The 20,335-nt window shown below is 39.5% G+C and overlaps 1 protein-coding gene across 5 annotated transcripts in view; it reads right to left on the reverse strand.

Annotated features, from left to right (window-relative positions):
- Positions 1-20,335, reverse strand: part of LOC149235718 (ribose-phosphate pyrophosphokinase 1-like) — a 407,512-nt gene that overhangs the window by 165,982 nt on the left and 221,195 nt on the right. For all 5 annotated transcript variants that reach the window (XM_089372178.1, XM_089372182.1, XM_089372179.1 and 2 more), the window contains exon 6: positions 18,718-18,787. In XM_089372178.1, coding sequence (XP_089228304.1) covers positions 18,718-18,787 — 70 coding nt within the window. The remainder of the gene's footprint in view (positions 1-18,717; positions 18,788-20,335) is intronic.

The following is a 20,335-nucleotide window of genomic DNA, read 5'->3' on the forward strand; positions in this document are numbered from 1 at the left end:
GACCCCTTTTGTTCTAACCTTGGAGGGTGATGCTTTAGATTGGTTTACGGAAAAGCCTCAAAATTCATTTGATTCCTTACAATCAATTGTTAATGCCTTTAAGGAAAAGTATGGAGATAAGAGAGAAGGAAGACACCTTGTGAAAGCTATCAGCATAATCAAAAAGAGAGAGAATGAAACCGCTGAAGAATTTCATAAAAGGTTAAATGATATCATTAAAGAATTACCTCGAGACTATAAACCTACCGACAAATCTCTTCGAGATTTTTACATTGATGCCTTTAGTCCTGAGCCATCTTATGAATTGAGGCGTGCTAGACTTAATGATTATAGGGATTTCCAAGCCTTAGCTATCGAGCTTGAAAAGGGCAAGGTGGAAATTGCTCCAAAAGATTGAAACCATGGAAATTAATCATAATAAGGAGATAGCCACTTTGCAAAATAGGTTGATCCAAATGGAAAGAGCACAAACACAAAACTTCCAACCTTGAAATAATAATAATAGAAATAACAATTGGCAAAAGAAGGGTCAGTCTAGTGAGCAAAGACCTCCTAATCCGATAACTAATTTGGTTGATAATGCTCCTCCTTATTGTCGGGTTTGTGATGCTCTTCATGAAGAGGCCACTTGCCCTATCGTTAGAAGAATCTTGGATAATGGAATGTTTGGGACAGGTGATCAAATAAATGTAGTAGGTAACAAGTTTCCTTTGTCTATGGATGATTGGATAGAGGTCAAGGAAAATAGTCGTGATGTTATGAATCCCTCATCAGCTTTTAGTATAAATAACCTTGAAAATGAAGATGACATTTTGGCTAGGTTATATGGTGAAAAACCCTCTCCAGAGAAAATCATGGAAATTGCTAGAGATAAAGGTTTAACCTATCAGAGAAGGGATAAAGATCAAAGCGGGAATCAAATTCCCCCTAAAACCTTTAACCCTGGTTTAAACTCTGGATTAGATATCGATTTGGGAAGTTGGTTCAACAATGCGAAAATCTAGGTTTCTGTCTCTGAGATTGCTTAAATCCCTTCCCAAAGAGACAAATTGCTAAAAGCTATTCAGGGTCCTCAAGTAAATATTTCTCAATAGAAGACTCGGGAAGTTGACTATCATGATGCTCCCATATATTTGCAAAGCTTAGATGCAGATAACAAAGATCACCAGCCTTTCTTTATCACCTTGTTAGTTAATGGATATAAATTGAATAATTGCATGCTAGATTTTGGTGCATCAGCTTGTGTAATGACTAAAAGGGTCATGGAACAGCTTAACTTAAGAGTTTCTAGACCCTACTATAACATATGTGCCATGGATTCTAAGAAAATTGAAGTGCATGGTTTGATCAAAGATTTGCAAGTTCATCTATCAGTTTACCCAGACATCATGATTGTTATGGATATTGTTGTTGTGGATGTGCCTGATGCTTGGTGAATGCTTTTATCCAGAAAGTGGGCCTCTGATCTAGGAGGAAGTATTCAAATGAATTGGTCATATGCTATGATTCCTTCTCCTAGGGGTGATGGTTTTGTGAGACTAAATAGAGAGCCCGAAAGGAAATTTCATGTCGAAGATCCTAAGAGACCTCACAACGAGATAATCAAAGAGCAATTTGACATTGGGAACTATGCCATCATGTCAAATTTCATAGTTCCTCTCGATGATAAGATTAAGGATCTCAATGATAGAGTTTGGTACATGTACTTCGATGGTGCATCGTCTAGGCATGGTAAAGGTGCTGGAATAGTGCTTAAATCTCCCCTTGATCACATTTTCAAGTTTGCCTATCGATTAGAATTTGAAGCAACCAACAATGTCGCTGAATATGAGGCTATATTGTTGGGTCTTGAATTGGAAAAATCTTTGAAGATTAAGTTGCTTAGCATTAAGGGGGATTCTGATTTAATTATCATGCAGCTTAAAAATAAATTCACATGTAAAAATCAAAGATTGAGAAATTATCGAAATGTTGTGTGGGATACTATGGAGCACTTTGATGCCCTTGACCTCAAAGCTATCCCAAGAGAGCAAAATAGTTTGGCAGATGAACTTGCCATAGCTGCTACTACTTTCCATTTATCTGATGAGCTAATTAAAGATAAGATCAAAATGAAAGTAATATTTAGACCATCTATTCCAAATAATTCAGAGCATTGGCAAGTCTTTAATGATGAAAAGCAAGTCATTCGTTTTCTTAATAGTTTGGATGAGTTTGAGGATTTCTGGATAGATTCTGAGGAGGATGGATCTTTAAATTATGAGCATATCATAAATCCTACTCCTAGGAATGTGGTTACCTTAGAGCAGCATTTTGATCGACATGATACCATGAAGTTGAGAGAGGAAAATAAAATGGACCCAGGTGAATATCTCGAGATAAACATTGGTACTTCTGAAAACCCAAAGATTGTTAAAATTGGTAAAGGTACTAGTGTGGAGGAAAGAAAAAAGTTAACTAATTTACTTCGCGAATATCGAGATGTTTTAGCTTTTTCTTATGATGAATTAAAGGGCTATAGGGAAGATGTCATGGAACATACTATCCCCTTAAAAGATGAAACGCTAAACCCTTTCGCCAGAAACTTAGGCAAATTAATCCTAAACTAGCCCCTTTGGTTCAGAAAGAGCTTGCGAAAATGCTTGCAGCAGGAATTATCGCTCAAACCAGGCATTCGACATGGTGTTCAAATCTGGTGATTGTTAGGAAAAAGAACGATACGATAAGGCTTTGTGTCGATTTCCGAAACCTTAATCTAGCATGTAAGAAAGATAATTACCCTTTGCCAAACATGGAGACTTTAATGCAAAGAGTAACCGGTTCTGGAATGATGTCATTGCTAGATGGTTTTTCTGGGTACAATCAGGTATGGGTTAAAAACGAAGATCGTCATAAAACCACATTCACCACACCATAGGGTACCTTTGAATATATCAGAATGCCGTTTGGATTAACCAACGCTGGGGCTACATTCCAAAGGGCTATGGATTATGCCTTCAAGGGGTTAATCGGGAAATTTATTGAGATTTACCAAGATGATCTTACTGTTTTTTCTAAAGATGGTATTAGTCATATAAATCATCTTAGGCAGGTTTTCGACAGAAGTAGAGAATACGGGATTTCTTTGAATCCAGCTAAGTCTGTTTTTGGAGCAACAGAAGGGAAATTACTTGGCCATATCATTTCTAAGGATGGAATCAAGATTGATCCTGAAAGAATTGAAGCAATCCAAAAGATTCCTCTTCCTCATAATCTTAAATCCCTTCAGTCTTTCCTTGGAAAGACAAATTTTCTTAGAAGGTTTATTCCAAATTACGCAGAAATAGCTAAGCCTATTCAAAGTCTTCTAAAGAAAGATGCAAAATTTGTTTGGCAAGAAGATGGCAATTTGGCAAGAAATCAAATGTGCTATTGCAAGAGCTCCTGTCTTAGTTAGTCCCGATTATTCCAAGGATTTCATGATTTTTTCTTTCGCTTGCGAAGATACCGTTGCTGGTGTCCTGTTACAAAATAATAAAGATGGTCACAAGCAGCCTATTGCTTTCATGAGTATAGCACTTCAAAATTCCGAATTGAAGTACAATACCATGGAAAAGCAAGCTTATGCCCTGGTCAAGTCTCTTAAGCACTTCAAAACTTATGTGGGTTATTCTAAAATCATTGCTTTCGTCCCACATTCTGTTGTTAAAGATATATTAACTCAAACTGATTGCTTAGGGACTCGTGCTAGGTGGGTTACTAAAATACAAGAATATGATTTAGAGATCAGACCCACCAAGCTAGTCAAAGGCCAAGGTTTGGCTCACATGTTGACTGAAGGTAACGAAAAGACTCTTGGTTTGTTTTGTCTTAGCGATCTATCTTCGCTGGAGGTGCAAAGATTAGGAGAGCATGAGTGGTACAAGGAAATAGTTTATTACTTGATGAATCTTGCATGTCCTAACCATTTAGCTGCTCATAAGAGAAGGGCTCTTAGACTAAAAGCCACTAAGTATTGCCTTATGAAGGATGGCCTTGGATGGAGAAATGCTGAGGGCATAGTGCTTAGGTGTGTTGATGACATTGAGTCCAAGAAATTAATCTCTGAGTTTCATTCAGGATTTTGTGGTGGTCATTATGCTACTAGAACTACTGCCCACAAAATCCTGAGAGCTGGTTATTATTGGCTTTCAATTTTTTCTGATGTGCATAAGTTTGTTAGAAATTGTCAAGCCTGTCAACTATTCACTGGCAAACAAAAGCTTGCTACCCTGCCCCTACAACTTGTCATTGTAGAGGCACCTTTGCAGCTTTGGGGTCTGGACTTCATAGGGAAGTTCCATGAAAATTCTAGCAATGGCTACTCATGGATTTTGACTGCTACGGATTATTTCATTAAATGGGTTGAAGCCATTCTTGCTAAGAATGCCACTGAAAAGGTTATTATGGATTTCACTAAAAATAATATCATTACTAGATTTGGTGTCCCTACTAAGATCACTACTGACAATTTTTAGTTCCTCAGAGTTTTCATCTTTTTGTTTCAAGTATGGCATTGTCTTATCTCATTCGTCAAATTACTATCCTCAGGGTAATGGTCTGGCCGAATCAAGTAACAAGAATCTCATAACCATTATCAAGAAGATAGTAGGAGATTAAGAGATCATGGGATAGCAAAATCAAGTATGCTTTATGCGTAGATAGAATCACTAAGAAAAAAGTTACTGGTAAATCTCCCTTTGAATTAGTTTATGGCTTGAATGTAACCTTACCTGTGCACCTGAAATTGCCAGCATATCAGCTCCTTCAGAATTTTTCTACTAATAAAGATGTTGTTCAAAATAGAATAGATCAGATTGTGGAGTTAGATGAAGCTTGTAGGACAGTTTTTGATGCTATATGTAAAAATCAATCTAACATTAAGAAAAGCTTTGATAAATTCTCTCGATATAGATCTTTGCAGGTGGGAGATATGGTACTTCTTTAGGATCACAAGAATGAGAAACCAAGAAAACATAAGAAGTTCGATAGTTTGTGGCTGGGACCGTACATCATTCGAGATATAGCTGGACCAAACTCATTCCACTTGAGCAGATTGGATGGCAAACCACTTGATCTACCTGCGAATGGCCAAATGCTCAAGTTGTTCTTCAAAGATGATATCTGATGCCATAGGGCATCCTTTGTATTGTATTTCTAACCCTACTCCTTGTTATTTCAGCATTTTATTTCTGTTTTAGGATTAGATTTACTTTCCTTGTTAATAAATGAAGAGCTTCTATCTTTCATGTGCTTAAATGTTATATGATGATTTTTGAATGGACGCTACTTATTTCTGTTGTGTGTTGCGTGGATGCAGATTCTGGATTCTCACATTCCTGCAGTGCAGCAACGTGTCCCCAAGTAGAGCCAGATGTTGACCACTACGTGTCAACTTCCCATAGCAGTACACCCCCTTTTTTCGCAAAAGGGATAGTGCTTAATCGACATGTCCGTGCCATTCGACAGTCATCGTCGACTTGATCATATTATGTTGTAAACCCAGTCTGCATGTGTGAATTGTAAATAATCTTAGCAGAGTTGAGTCATGTATGTAAATTTCCTAGGTGGACCTAATTTTCTAGTGATAATCTACATTCCAGAAGGTTTTTTGTCTCGCCGATCCATGATCAGCAGAGTTTTCCTTCAACCTGACCCCAAAGCCGGAATGAATTTTGTCATTAGAATCTTAGAAGAATCCTAGTGCGTTGATCTGCTAGATTATATTTGATCGCAGAACTAGGTGGTCTATGAGAGTCTATGTCAAATGGGTTTTCCCCTTGAAATGTAAAATTGTAAAAGTCATGATGTTAAGTGTCTTGAGGATTAGAAAATGTTTTAATTCCCTCATAAGTCCTAAGTCCTAGGTCCTAGGTGATTTTTCCAAAGGCTAAGTTCGAGGATCCATTTAAAAATAAAATAAAATTAAAAAATTAAAAATAATAGTAAATAAATAGAAATAACAATAAAATTTTAAAAAAAATAATAATAGTAATAATAATAATAATAAAATAAATAAATAAATAGAATAAAAACTTAAAAAAATAATAAAATAATAATAGGTCAAATTTTTGAGTAAATAAATGCAGAATTCCAATTTTTTAAAAATTCGACGGATGAGATTAAAAGATATCTTGATCCTCATTGACGGTCGAGATCATTTTGACATGGATCACTCGAACTAGCCGTTGGGAATTTTTCCTTTAAATAGGGTGCTAGGGGTCATTTGAGATCATTCGATCTGTGAGTCTTGTGCTGAAAAAAGCTCTCTTGTAAACTTTTTCTGGTGCTAATAAAGAAAGACTTTGGGGTTGAAATCTTGCTGGTGTTACTCTTCTAAAGTGCTGTGAGCTGCTTTATTTTCTGCATATTTTTATTTTTAAGCCATTAGTAATAGCTTGATGTAGAGTATTGTTGAACACAGGTATCTTGTTCACTTACTAGGGTTTGAATGGTAATAAGATTTCTGAAATAATGGCAGGTATCTCCATTGTATCTAGAATCTAGTATTGTTTTTTCCCTCTTTATTGATGGTTGAAGTGAGCTGTGCAGGAAACCCTTATTGAGAAGATCAGTGGGCGTTTGGGGAAGTTCTTGGCTGAACCAGCCAACTCCCGCAAGCATTCTCTTGCAGAGCCCAGCCAGTTTCGATCTTGGGTTTATCATTTAAATTTGTTTTATGAATGCATGAGAGATTTCTGAAGTATCTCATAGTAAATTTGGTATTCTGAAAATATTATGGAGGGTTACTGACAAATCTGGCTGTTGCAGAGTCACAAAGTTGTAAATTTTGTAGCCAGTTTTTAGGGTTTTATTTTTTGCATGTATTCTAGGTGTTTTTCTTTTCCATTTACGGGTTCCAGGGTTTTCTGAAGACCTCCGAGGGTTTGATCAGCTCCCCGCTATTATTCAGGGTTTTGTCATGTTGCAGGTTTAATTGTGTTTAAGGGACATTTTGAAATTTTTTAAAGCAAAGCTGTGTTCCAGCCTCTCCATACCTGCTGCTCTATCAACCTACGCTATTCATCTATTGTTGTCCATGTTCCACGCCTCTGCTGAAACCTGCAATCCTACCTGCGCCCTTGCTATCTCATCCTTTTCTCCCACGCAAACCCTCACACAGCTATCCGCACATCGCAGCACCTTCTCCTGCCTGTATGCAGAGCTATAGATCCATCGCCATTTTTTTTATATACATATCGTGTCTGACCTGCGCTACCCAATCTTTTGCTACAGTGATCCGCTCATCGAATCTTCTTCATTCATCAAAATCCGTGGCCTTTTCCTGTGTATCATCGTTGCCAAATCCAGCTCCAGTTCACATCGTTGCCCTCCTCCTCGCATTTCTTTTCCGCCACGGCTCCATTCATCTCTACGCTCATCCAAACCTGCAGCTGCAAATATATATATATATATATATATATAAAGCCTGCCAAAAAAAAGAATGTGATCAATCCTGCCGTCAAACTGCCTCAGCTCTCCATATCCCCGACCTGCCATTTTCGTGGCTCACTCCCGCAATATCATCCGCACCTCGATCTCAAACCTGCATCAGAAACCCGTGTTTCCTCCCCTTGGTCTTCGCTTCAGCTTTCTTCCTTGCTGTCGACTGCACCTGCATTGCATACATACAAAACAGTCAAAAAAATTCAATACACGGGCTAGGTATCTGCGTTTTGGTGTTATTACGTGCATGGATAGGTTAAATTTTTATATGCGTAAGTATTTTCTCCATATGCGTAGGGAGAAATCATTTTTGTTTTTTTAGGTTCAAAGTAAATACAATTTCAGTTTTTTTTTTTTTTTTGCTTTAGATATTGGTTTCATATAATAAGGAAGTAAAAGGCAATTTCGTTTTGTTATATTTAGATCATAATTCAGTTTTACATTTAGATATTTTTTAATCTTAGCTTTATCATATATAAATTTTAGAATTTAGGATTTTGATTTTCTTTGATTTTAGATAGTTAGATTCTAAATTTTTTGTTTTATTTTTTAGATTTATTTTTGTTTAAAAAAAATAAAAAATTATAAACCATAAAAATTATAAAATTATAAAAAGCATAAAAAAATAATTTTTAGGCCTTTTTATTTGGTTCTATAGTTTAGATTTTAGATTTAAAGTTTCATTTATTTTAGTTAGCCTAGTCTTGTTTTATTTGAAAACATAAAAAAAATTGGAAATATTTTGCCAGATTCAGTCTTGGTTCAGGGATTTGTCATGTTTTTCTGCTGAGGCTAAAATTTTGACGTGGGATTAATGTTTATCATTTTCATGTGGTTAAACATACTTAAATGATCATTTAAAGATTAGCTATATGAATGTGATCTCTGTTTAGCATTTAAAATTACACGGTTATTTAAAGCTTTTAATCTTTCGAATTTTATTTGCTGGAATATTGTTAAGCCATCGAGAATTTATCGATTATCTCGCATTTGGTAAAGGTCAATCTTTGTTTGATTTGTTTGATGGTAAACAATTGTTAATGAGTTCATATTTCTGCAGTATTTGATAAATAATCGTTTAATCATTTATTTCATAAGGCACTGGTCTATTAACTTAATAAAATCAATTAAGTGCTTGTTTTCCCTCGTGTCTCCCAACCCAACTGGTCCGCAGTTGGTCATCCATTATCCTATAGGGTTTACCCCCCTTAGCCGCGGGAGACAGGCTTAAATGGAGAGATCGGGGATCAAGGTGACAGCCCCCGGTCTGAGCGTTGTCATGACAATCTGTGCGACAACACTACCCATCTATAGCTCTATCGAACTACAGTTCTATATCAGCCCACCTCCCTCCTGGAGGTATCTTAGCTGTCATGGCGAACTCCTCTTCCTGCTTGATCTTTGCAGCTACAACCTTGGGATCATGCTTCTCATCCTTGTCCTTTTTCTTCAAAGGGCACTGGAATGCATAGTGGCCCATCTCGGCACACCTAAAGCACTTCACCTTGGAGATGTACTTCTTTTGTCTCTGTTACCCCTACTGTCCCTTCGATGCAAGGGATGCATTATCCTCTTCCTCCACTTTGGGCTTTGAGCCACTTTTGTCCCTTTGATGCAAGGGATGCATTATCCTCTTCCTCCACTTTGGGCTTTGACCCACTGCTACTACTGCTCCCATCAAGTTTTACCTTGAGCAAGTCTCTCCTCAGCTCTTCTTGTTTCAGACTTGCCCACATCTCGTCCCAATTTGGCAATGCTGCTCTACCCAGGATACTTTGGACAAAGATTTTCCAATCATCTAAGACAGAATTTAGAGCCAGTCTCACTAACTCTGAATCCTGAGGTGTATGTCCTAAAGTTGACAACTCATCACAGGTCTCCTTCAGTTTTGTGAGGAACAGATCCACTCGCTCCCACTTCTGCATCTAAGCTGATCTCAACTTCTGCACTAAGTACATCTTCCACTACATGGAAGATCCTTGATACAATGTGGCCAAGGCATCCCACATCTCCTTAGTGATCCCTTTTCTTGCAACGTGGCATACCACGTGATCCTTGACTCCATCTAGGATCATCTATTGAATTTTCTAAGTCTATCCGTTAGAAAATTAATCTGTATTCTGCTGGTTTATTTCTTCTACTTGTTTAAATTTGAACAAGTTATTTAATACATTTAAATATCGAAATAAACACAACACAGTCACAACATATATAGATCAACAACTGAAAGAAAACAAGCACACAAGTGACACTGTTATTTTTGGACAAGGTTCCCTTAAAAACCCAATGCGGGAAAATCGGTGCAGCTATTCTGAGGGTCTATTATTATGCAATACTTCCTTGAGTACAACTGCGTGCCTAACTGGCTCACCCGATAGAGAAAAATACATGGCCGCAATACCTCTATATTCAGAAACAGGTATTCAAAAAACCTGTCCCACGAAACCCTCTCTAGCGACTCTAAAACTAGCGCTGGCTCCTATGGCCTCTACGTCAGCCTCTTGCTGACCTGCGTCAGCCCCAAGACCCTTTGCGTCAGCCCTCTGAGGCACTTTGTAGCCTCTAGGACCCTCTGCGTCACTCGAGCATCCTCTACGCGGATGATGTAGGCCCTCTAGCCTCTGCGCTGTCCCTGTTGGGCTTTGCATGGCTTGCATTGGTTGTTGCTCTCGCTCTCTCTGCTTCTGCATTGATCTCTCAGTACTGTCTCTGCCTCTCCATCTCGTACTCACTGCCCCTCGCCGCAGATCATTGATTCAACTTTGCTTAGCAACCTCGCTCTAGCAAAATGAATGATTAATCACTGTGGTGTATTCTCCCACTGACCCTTAAGCCTCTTCTTATACTTTTCTCGTTGATCCTTCAACGGTCGAGACTAAATCTCTAATCAATGGCTAAGATTAGATTTGGCTTGATCCTTATCCTTTGGAACATTCTAACCCAGTTTTATATTAATACCCATTAATATTTTATTTTTCCTAAGTTTAGACTTAGGAACTCCATTAAAAATATTAATTATTTTAATATCTCCCAAACCAGTTAGAATCTGCCCAAACTCTTTCTGGGTCTTGGAGATCTCATGTGCTCTAGCCTCTCCAATTTTCATGGATAGAGCACATCCAATGCTACCCCAAATCAACACTCCCTCTTAGCGAGGACTGTGCTCCAGTAATACTCCTCACTAAGCATTACTCTGATTATCTGGCACCAGTACCTCTATTGATGCTAGGCCTCCCTGCCCACATCCTCTGCATCCTGTAACGCTGCCCATGGCCCTGCCACTGCCACTGCTGCATCCATACGATAGCTCCCTCTGCATGTGTGCTGCTGCCGATCCATACTCCCAACACTGCATCTGCATTGCATCCCCCTTTCATCATGTTGCATCGTGCTACTGCACTGTAACTCAGTTACTGAGAAGTAAGTAACTGATCCACCCAACTTCTGACATCCTTGTTAGGCTGGAAAAACTCCCGATGTTGAAGCTCTCTCTGCCGCTAAAAAGTGCTCCCTCTACTGACCTCTGCACTACTGCAACAAGTCCTTGCACCTCACACCGTTGCACACTCTTTGTGCCATCCTACACTGGTGCAACACTCCCGTGCCTCTCACATTGTTGCAGCCTGCTAGCCTCGCACTGTCCAAGGATTCCTGCACTGTAGCACTCTCTGTTGCTTCATCCATATCCGTCTCTACCCACATCCGCTAGTCCTGCTACTCTCTCTTCAGGGCTCCCGTAGCAAGGTATAATCCATGAGGTTGGGTACCTCAAGGATCCTGCCCCTCATCGCCTGTAGTCCTCCTGACTATAGCTCGATGTCTCCCCACTTCTTCTCTAGTGGGACACGAGCATTCATGGCACAATCGTCATCCTCCTCAACTTCTTTCTCCGCCTTCACTGGCATTGTCTTCGAGTCAGAAGCCTCTCCCTTACTCCTCTTCCTCGGACACTGGTTCGCATAGTGACCTAGTTCCCCACAATGGAAGCACTTGACCTTGGAGAGGTCCTTCTTCTTCCTCTTCTCCTGCTTTCCCACAGATGCTAGAGCCGTATCCTCTTCCTCTTCTTTCTTGATCTGAACTCCTTTGCTGCTACCTCTTGTCTTGGTTAGTCGTCTGATCTCTTCTTGACAAAGAGCTGCCCAAAGTTCTTCCCAATCTGGAAGACTCGCCCTACCGAGTATGCTCTAGACAAATATCTCGCACTTGGAGACTACGTTAAGTGCGGTCCTTACTATCAACTCCTGATCCGGCATAGCCCCTATGCAAGTTAGTTGGTCCCAGAACTCTTGCAACCTACTGAGGAAGTGATTTATCTGCTCTCCCCTCTGCATCTGGTATGACCATCGCTGATTCTTAAGGATCATCTTCCTCTGCACAGAAGTATGCTGGTACAACGTCTTCAAGGTGTCCCACATCTCCTTTGACGTTTCCTTCTCAGTAATATGTTGGACCACATGATCCTTGACCCCATCAAGGATGATGCATTTTGCCTTGGCCATTTCCTCGTCGTACCTCTCATTAGCTACCAGGTCAATTGGGATAGTCATTACTCTCAAGGCGAAGCCCTTGATGCAATGTTTTTCTAGAATGGACAAGATCTTGGCCTTCCAGACCACAAAGTTGGACGCTCCATCCAGCCTATCGTAATCTCTCAACCCATTCACGACCATCTCTCTGCTCTTTTCTGTCGACTCCTCCGAGTCTCTCTACTTCCAGCCTAGAAGTTCTCGATTCGACTTATTGAGTCTCTCTACTTCCCGTTTGGAAGTTCTCGGTTCAACTCCTCCGAGTCTCTCTACTTCCTGTCTGGAAGTTCTCTTCTGGACTCCCTCTAAGTCCCGATTTTCCTCCTAGAAATCCTTCTGCCAATCGTCAAGTTGCCTCTCTCCGATCGTCTGTGCAACTGCAACACTGATCCAGATTCCTTGGCTGGAAATCTGCCTCGGCAACAACTCCCTCTACCTTGGTCTTGCCCTGTTAGGTACTGTTATGACCACAGTACCCCACCAGCTTCGCTCTCGCAAATTGCCCACAACTTCCTTTGCCTCAGTAACTGAAGGACTGAGCCTCTAGGCTCTACGCAATCCCGTTACTGGCAAAACAACTCCCTCAACCAACTGTGTCAGCCCTCCTAGCCTCTGCGTGGCTCTGTGTGAGCTTGTTTCTGCCCTCCTCAGCCTCTGCCATGGCCATTCTCTGGCACGGACTAATGATGCAGTCCCTCTGCGTCAATACTTCCTCTGTCGCTTCTGGAAGGACCAGCTACTGTCACTCAGGACAGCTGATTTTGCTACAAATGCTCTGCTTAGTTGATGCCTTCAGCTTTCTTGTGATCTGTAACCACGCTTTGATACCATGTTGAATTTTCTAAGTCTATGTGTTAGAAAATTAATCTGTATTATGCTGGTTTATTTCTTCTACTTGTTTGAATTCGAACAAGTTATTTAATACATTTGGATATGAAAATAAACACAATATAATCACAACATCTACATATCAACAACTGAAAGAAAACAAGCACGCAAGTGACAACGTTATTTTTGGACAAATGTACCTGGAAAAACCCAATGCGGGAAACTGGTGCAGCTATTCTGAGGGTCTATTATTATGCAATATTTCCTAGAATGGTGATTTGGGGTAGCATCGGATGTGCTCTAGCCACGAAAAATGGTGGAGAGTCTAAAGCACATGAGATCTCCAAAATCTAGAAATGGTTTGGGCAGATTCTAAACAGTTTGGGAGATATTAAAATAATTAATATTTTTAATGGAGTCCCTAAGTCTAAACTTAGGGAAGATAAAATATTAATGTGAATTAATATAAAATTGTGTTTGAAGGGTCCAAAAGTCATGGATCAAGCCAAAGTTAATCTTAGTCGTTGATTAGGGACTTAAGCTCGACCGTTGAATTGTCAACGAGAAAAGTATAAGAGGCCTGAGGGTCACTTGGAGAACACAACGAGCTGATCAAAATTTCGATTTTCTGGGGCAGGGTTTGTTGAGGAAGTCAAAAGAGTGATCAAAGTTGTAGCTGAGGGGCAGTGAATACAGAAGCAGAGAGGCAGAGATAGTACCAAGAGGATCAGCGCAAAAGTCGGGAGAGAGGGACGCAGAGCCAACCAGAGGTTCACGAGGAGCTAGCCAGAGGTTCACGAGGAGCTAGCCAGGGCTCACGCAGAGGCAACCAGGAGTTGCGCAGTGCCTCAGAGAGCCATCGTGCGTGACACAGAGGCTTTAAGGGCTGACGCAGTGCCTCCAGAGGCTGATGCAAGGCAAGCTAGGGTGACAGTGGGCAGACGCTAGGCCAGGGCTGACACAATCCTAGAGGCTAACGTTGGGGTTTTCATGGGGCGGACTGGAGCTGGGAGCTGTTGAGTGTTTATCCGGGGTTTCAGCCAGAACATCTGTCTCTGACTGAGAGGTACTACTGCCGAGATTATTCTATGTTGGGTGAGCCGGTTTTGGCATCCATATTGTATTCTAAAACTGCTTAATAATTAAAACCCTCAGATAGCTACACCGGTTTTCCCGCATTGGCTTTTCCCGGGGACATTGGTCCAAAAACAACGGTGTCACTTGTGTGCTTGTTTTGTTTACTTCAGTTGATGATCTGTAATGTGTTGAGCATGTACTTGTATTTATTTTCAGTATTTACATGGTAAATAACTTGTTAATTAATCAAAACAAGTAGGCAGAAATAAATCAGAAAAGTACATGAAGGGTTTCTAGCAGTCAGACTTAGAAATTCCAACATTGAGTACAACTAGGTGCCTAACAGGCTCACCTGACAGAGAAAAATACATGGCAACAATACCTCTATATTCGGAAATAGGTATTCAAAAAACCTGTCCCACAAAACCCTCTCTGGTGACTCTAAAGCTCAACGCCAGCCCTTCTGGGCTCTGCGTCAGCCCCAGGACCCTCTGCGTCATCCCTCTAAGGCACTTCACAACCTCTGGGATCCTCTGCGTCACTCCAGCAGCCTCTGCGTGGATGATGCAGTCCCTCTGGCCTCTGCGTTGTCTCTATTGGGCTCTGCGTGGCTTGAACTGGTTGTTGCTCTCGCTCTCTCTGCTTCTGCGCTAATCTCTCAGTACTATATCTGCTTCTCTATCTCGTACTCACTGCCCCTCGTTGCTCATCACTGATTCAAATTTGCTTAGCAACCCTACTCTAGCAAAATGAATGACTAATCACTCTGGTGTATTCTCCAGCTGACCCTCAAGCCTCTTCTTATACTTTTCTTGTTGGTCCTTCAACGGCCGAGATTAAATCTCTAATCAATGGCTAAGATTAGATTTGGCTTGATCCTTATCCTTTGGAACATTCTAGCCCAGTTTTATATTAATACCCATTAATATTTTATTTTTCCTAAGTTTAGACTTAGGAACTCCATTAGAAATATTAATTATTTTAATATCTCCCAAACTAATTAGAATCTGCCCAAACCCTTTCCAGGTCTTGAAGATCTCATGTGCTTTAGCCTCTCCACCAATTTTCATGGCTAGAGCACATCCGATGCTACCCCAAATCAACATCATCCTCTTTGCCTTAGCCATCTTAGCCTTGTAGTTCTTTAGCAGATCTGCATCAGCCGGGACAACTACCACATTATCAACATACATCTTGAGGGCATGTTCATTTAGTAGGAAAGTCATCTTAGCCTTCCAGATGGCATAGTTGGAATCCTCGTCCTACCTGTCCTGATCCCCCAAGCCACTGGTTGCCATCTCCTTCAAAAATTGTCGAACAGCTCCCTCTTTCTCCCTAATGCGTAGCTTGTAGGCTGAGTTACGCACTCCCAGATGGAGCTGGTAAGATGCTACCCCTCGGTTGCTCAACAAGAAATGTTGATTTCCTCGGTAAGAAATCACTAAGGAAGTATTCCCTCACTATGCTCTATTGCTTCTTTCTTCTGACGTCTTTTCAATCCAACAAAGTTGCCCACTGAAAAATCTACGTCCACCAACTGCTCCTCATGTTGAGGCTCAGCGCTGCTACCTTTGCCATAGAAAAATTCAAACTGGAATCTCTTTCTCTCCTACAACTCACTCAGAGAGAGACTACCTCGAATTTTCGACCCTCCAGCTAGAACTGTGCAAACCCTCTGGCGTTTCGACTTGCTGCCTCCTGCAGCTTTTCGATTTCCCCTTTTGCTCAACGCTGGGGTTTCTGGTTCTACTCTTCTTGTCTCACCTGAACTACCTCTGATGCCATGTGAAAATTCCTAAGTTGGAATCCATACAACAAAAAACTGATGTTACATATCCTACTTGATTAAATCATGCAAGTTATTTACTGTATTCTATGGTAAATATCGAAGAAAATACATCTGCAGCCTTCACTTAATTTACATATATGTGGAAACAAAATACTGAGCAAGAATGAAAAATACAACACATAGGACAGTTATTTTTGGACAAATAGTCCACAAAAAAACCCAATGCGAGAAAACTGGTGCAACAGCTCTGAGGGTTCATTATTATTAAGCAGTAACAAAATTTGAATACATCACTGAATACCTCACAGGGATATTCATTTACAGAGAGAAATACTGGCAGAAGCTTTGTGAGTTTTACTTCACACAATCACTGAGAAATCCTGTCCGATCCGACTGCTGGATGAAGTGCCCTTGGCAAGCATTTCACTATCTCTGCACTGCCTCTACACTGTCCCAGCATCAACCCTTCCAGGAACTACATCACCTATCTGGGAATTCCATCAATAGCCCAGAGTCACTACTCTGAGCTTCCCGGTCTCACGCCCCGGCTTGCGACTGCTGAAACTGACCCTCTGCTTTAATTTTTGACTTTCTCTCTCTACCTTTGCGTCACTTCTGCGTGGCCCTTCTGACCCTGCGTCAGCCTCTGCATCAATGCTTCTGGATCACTTACTGCCTCTCTGTTGATGTATCTCCCACTAAGAATCTCTCTCTCCAGAAGCTGTTATCCCTACCTGTCAACTGCAAGAGATCTCCCTAATCAATTTTTCTGCTGAGAACTTCTCACTTCAAAAAATCAATTTTCTCTATCTCTCTGTGTGTTTTCCAAATGACCCTCAAGCCCCTTCTTATATCTTCTTGTTGGGCAACCCACGACCTAGATTAAAAACATAATGAAAGGCTTAGATCATTTTGGCTTGATCCATGGCTTTTTCTAGAAGTTTCACCCCTCATTAAATTAATACCCATTAATATTTTAATTTTCCTAAGTTTAGACTTAAGAACCCCATTAAAAATATTAATTATTTTAATAAAATCACTTCTGAGTGGAATTTCCCAAAACGCATTCTGGGTTCTTTGGAATACCTGTGCCCAAGCCTCCTAGCAAAATTTGAGGCTTAGAGCACCTCCAATGCTACCCCAAATCAACATACAACAGCAAAGAGTGTGCCATGGTATCGTATGAAAAGAGAACATTGGATTTTGGTATCTATGTGGGAAAAGAAGAGGGCCTTAGTTGTGTGGCTATTTTAGACTCAGATTAAGCAGGATCCATGGATCACAGGAAATCTAAACAAGTTGTGTGTTCAGTCTTGGCACAGGAGAAGTTTCTTGGATCACAAAGAAATAACATGCAGTTTCACTTTCCTCTACAAAAGAAAAATACAAAGCAGTAGCCAAAGGGGCATGTGAAGCATTTTCTCTTAGAAGAATGCTTGTAGATTTGTAAGTTCATGATGTTCATCAAATTGAACCCACAATACCTTTTTATGATAACCAAAGAATTCTCGAGATGACAAAAACACCCATCTTCAATGAGCTGACCAAACATAGTGATGTGCATTATCGTTCCATTTGACAGCTAGTAGATGGAGAAGTTGAGCTGACATATTGTGCAACTCAGGACTAGACTATACTATTTTCACCAGGTCTCTTGGCTTAGATAAAATTGTAAAATTCACAGACAAACAGAGTGTAGTCCCTAAAATGAATATTAAGGGAAGATGTTTGGAGTTATTTAGTTAAAACCAAATAGTGGTCCTCTAGATTATAGACTTGCACATTATAATAAAATCACTTTTGACTTGGTTTAAATCATTCATCATTGCTGTATTAAAGGATTAAATGACATTTAAGTCATTTTAGGGTTCATATATCTAGGGATTATGCTCGTAGGGTTTTTGTCATGCCTTTACTACAAAGATACATGAGCTAACTTCATTTTACAATCTAATATTCTCTCATCCAAGTTCATTTGAGTTACTGGTTTCTTGTGTTCAATTTATTTTTGTTTTAACTTCTATGCTCTTAATTGTATTCCCAATTTCCCTTGACTGATTCACAATATTTTTTTCAGAAACCTGCAATAAGAGAGTTTGATTGGTTGTTATAGGCTTTAGCAAAGACTTCAGAATGAATCTATCTCTAGTTTTTTTGTCAAATAATCAAAATTCCAAGTTTACCATGTTATTCTAAGAGTGGGAGACTCTGCAGGATAATGGTTTTACACATCACAAGATAATTTACCATGTTCCAGGAGAAGGTGTCTCCTTGAGCAATCTCTCCTAGAGAAGTTAGCGGATGACTAGTTTGCAGATAGGAAATGGTCCATGAAGCATTTCAATTTTTCACAACAATTGGATTACTAACTTGATCAAATTTCCATTATTGATGCATTTGAAGATTTCTATTAGTAATGCATATCCCATTATCACTGTTAGAATAAAGAATATCCTACACATTAGTTTTAAGTTTGTTAAAAAAACTGTCTCAGAAAACAATTCCAGCTTCTAACATGTTGTGACGTATGATTTCATGAATATAACACAGAAACAGCATGTGCCAAGAATCTTTGTCCGTTATTTAACATGAGGCATGAGTCGTAAGATATTTCTTACATGAAAATTAAGAATCTGTAACCAGGAAGTCCTCAGTTCTGGCCTCACTCATTATTCAAAAGGCAGGGCAGGAGTTGATCCAGACAACTGATGTGGACAAGGTACCATGTTTAGGGTCACTGCTATTAGGAATCAAAGAGCTTTCCTAAAAACACTTTTTTTGAAGGAGCACCAAAAAAGGTGAAAACTTATTTTACTTAGAGAAATATATGTCACCATCAACTTCTCAAAAGTGTGATTTTATAGCATATCTTCAGTGCAGAATTTTCCAATAGTCCACTAAAAATTGGTTGAATCTACTTATTGGTTATTAATGGTTTGATGAGTGTCCCCTAGTCCAAGGTGTAAATCAAATTTATTGCCAAGAACCATGATGGAAGATAGTTTAAAAACAAGTAGAATATTTCCATACCAGCTGTGTCAATCATGTCATCAACCATGACAGCTACCTTTCCCTTTACATCCCCAATAAGATTCCTGACCTGCACAAATTATTTTTGCCCATATACATGTATATATAAACAATCCAAGTAAAAGTTAATTTTTCACGTTATATTGCCTACTGAGAATATATGAAAATAAGTTGGTAGATTTGAGTAGATAATTTCATTTTGGAATTCAATAAAAACAATACATTTTAGAATAGCATTACTGAAATAATCAGCCATGCAAGTCAACAGCATTAGTAAGTTCCTTGAAATGGCTAAATATTTAAAAATTACATGATAAATATTATATTTATAAGGAGATGAACCTTGTTGGTGAACAAAGTTATATACCTATAAAAGCTAAGTAGCTTGAAGAAACACCTGCCCAAGATGTTAAAACAAAGAACCATATGCTGCTAAGAGCACAGTGGGAAATATACCTACATCTATATGCTTATGATATAACATTGTATTGATGCCCTCAACTAACACTCAGGCCCTAGGACTTGGGTACGCCACAAATTTTTTTAAGCCTCACCAATTCCAGCTCATTATTCTTGGTAGCTTATGCTTTTGCAAAATTGGTGCTCTGGGATGATTCCAAGTTCTTTGATTGGATTGCCTGACTTGTTTGTGCATGCATGCCAATAATGCTTGTGGAGTGGTTAATTAATGGTATTTACTATTCTCTTAATGCCTTTTCCTAAATGACCATATATTGCAACCTGCTTGCACTAATAGTGAATGATTTTGGATCTTTATAATAGATGGTTCATTAAGGTTGCCTATGTTTTAGATCTTGTTGCTTCATTGACCCTATTGATTAATGATTGGGATCATTCTTGCTTGCTGATTTATATCATCTTGCTTCTTTGTAGAGATTGGATTTCATTGAAAGATTAGATAGGCTAACACTCACCCCTTATTCAAGCTAGCGTCTTTCATGAAAGGGCCCTAATTCACCGAGTGTTCAAAGATTGGTTTGCCCATTTGCTTGTAGTCATTGATTGTTTGCATGTAAATTCTGTTGAATTTAGAAGATATTGCAAGAGTTCAAATGTCTCTACTTAGTAATGTTGTAGGTGTATGGATGTTTGCTCACTCTTAAAACACATAAAATTAAACAATGACCATGCACCTTACCTTATGAGTGCTCTTGCAAAAATTACGAAATCCTTTAAATGTGCTAGTGTTGATCATTGATGTTATGTTTGCTAATATGGATCAAGGGGAAAACTAGATGATTTACTAATCTTGATTGTATTCTTGTTCCCTCACTTCACCTGGAAGGTTGGTCTTTGAATCTAGTCCAATGGGACCTCCTCTGAGGCCTTAGGGTTTTAGGAAGGGCATTACCGGGGAGGATCTGATTCAAGTAACATGTCCATGGTATCCCATACTTCCACTTTCCAGCTTTCCCATTATTCCATCTCCATTCTTCGGGCTAGTGGTCATTGGTCATGGGAATTGGTACCCTTTCATCTTCATCCTCCAATCTGGGCAGGAAAAATTTTCCCTAGAGGTTGATGCAGCTAAAAGAAAGGTTAAATCATAAGAAAGACACACTGAAAGAGAAAGATAAAATGCACAAGATGGTTGGGA

The sequence above is a fragment of the Pinus tabuliformis genome, chromosome 8 (genome assembly GCF_031772625.1).
Source record: "Pinus tabuliformis cultivar Carrire ecotype Pingquan chromosome 8, CPIR1, whole genome shotgun sequence".
Classification (NCBI taxonomy): domain Eukaryota; kingdom Viridiplantae; phylum Streptophyta; class Pinopsida; order Pinales; family Pinaceae; genus Pinus; species Pinus tabuliformis.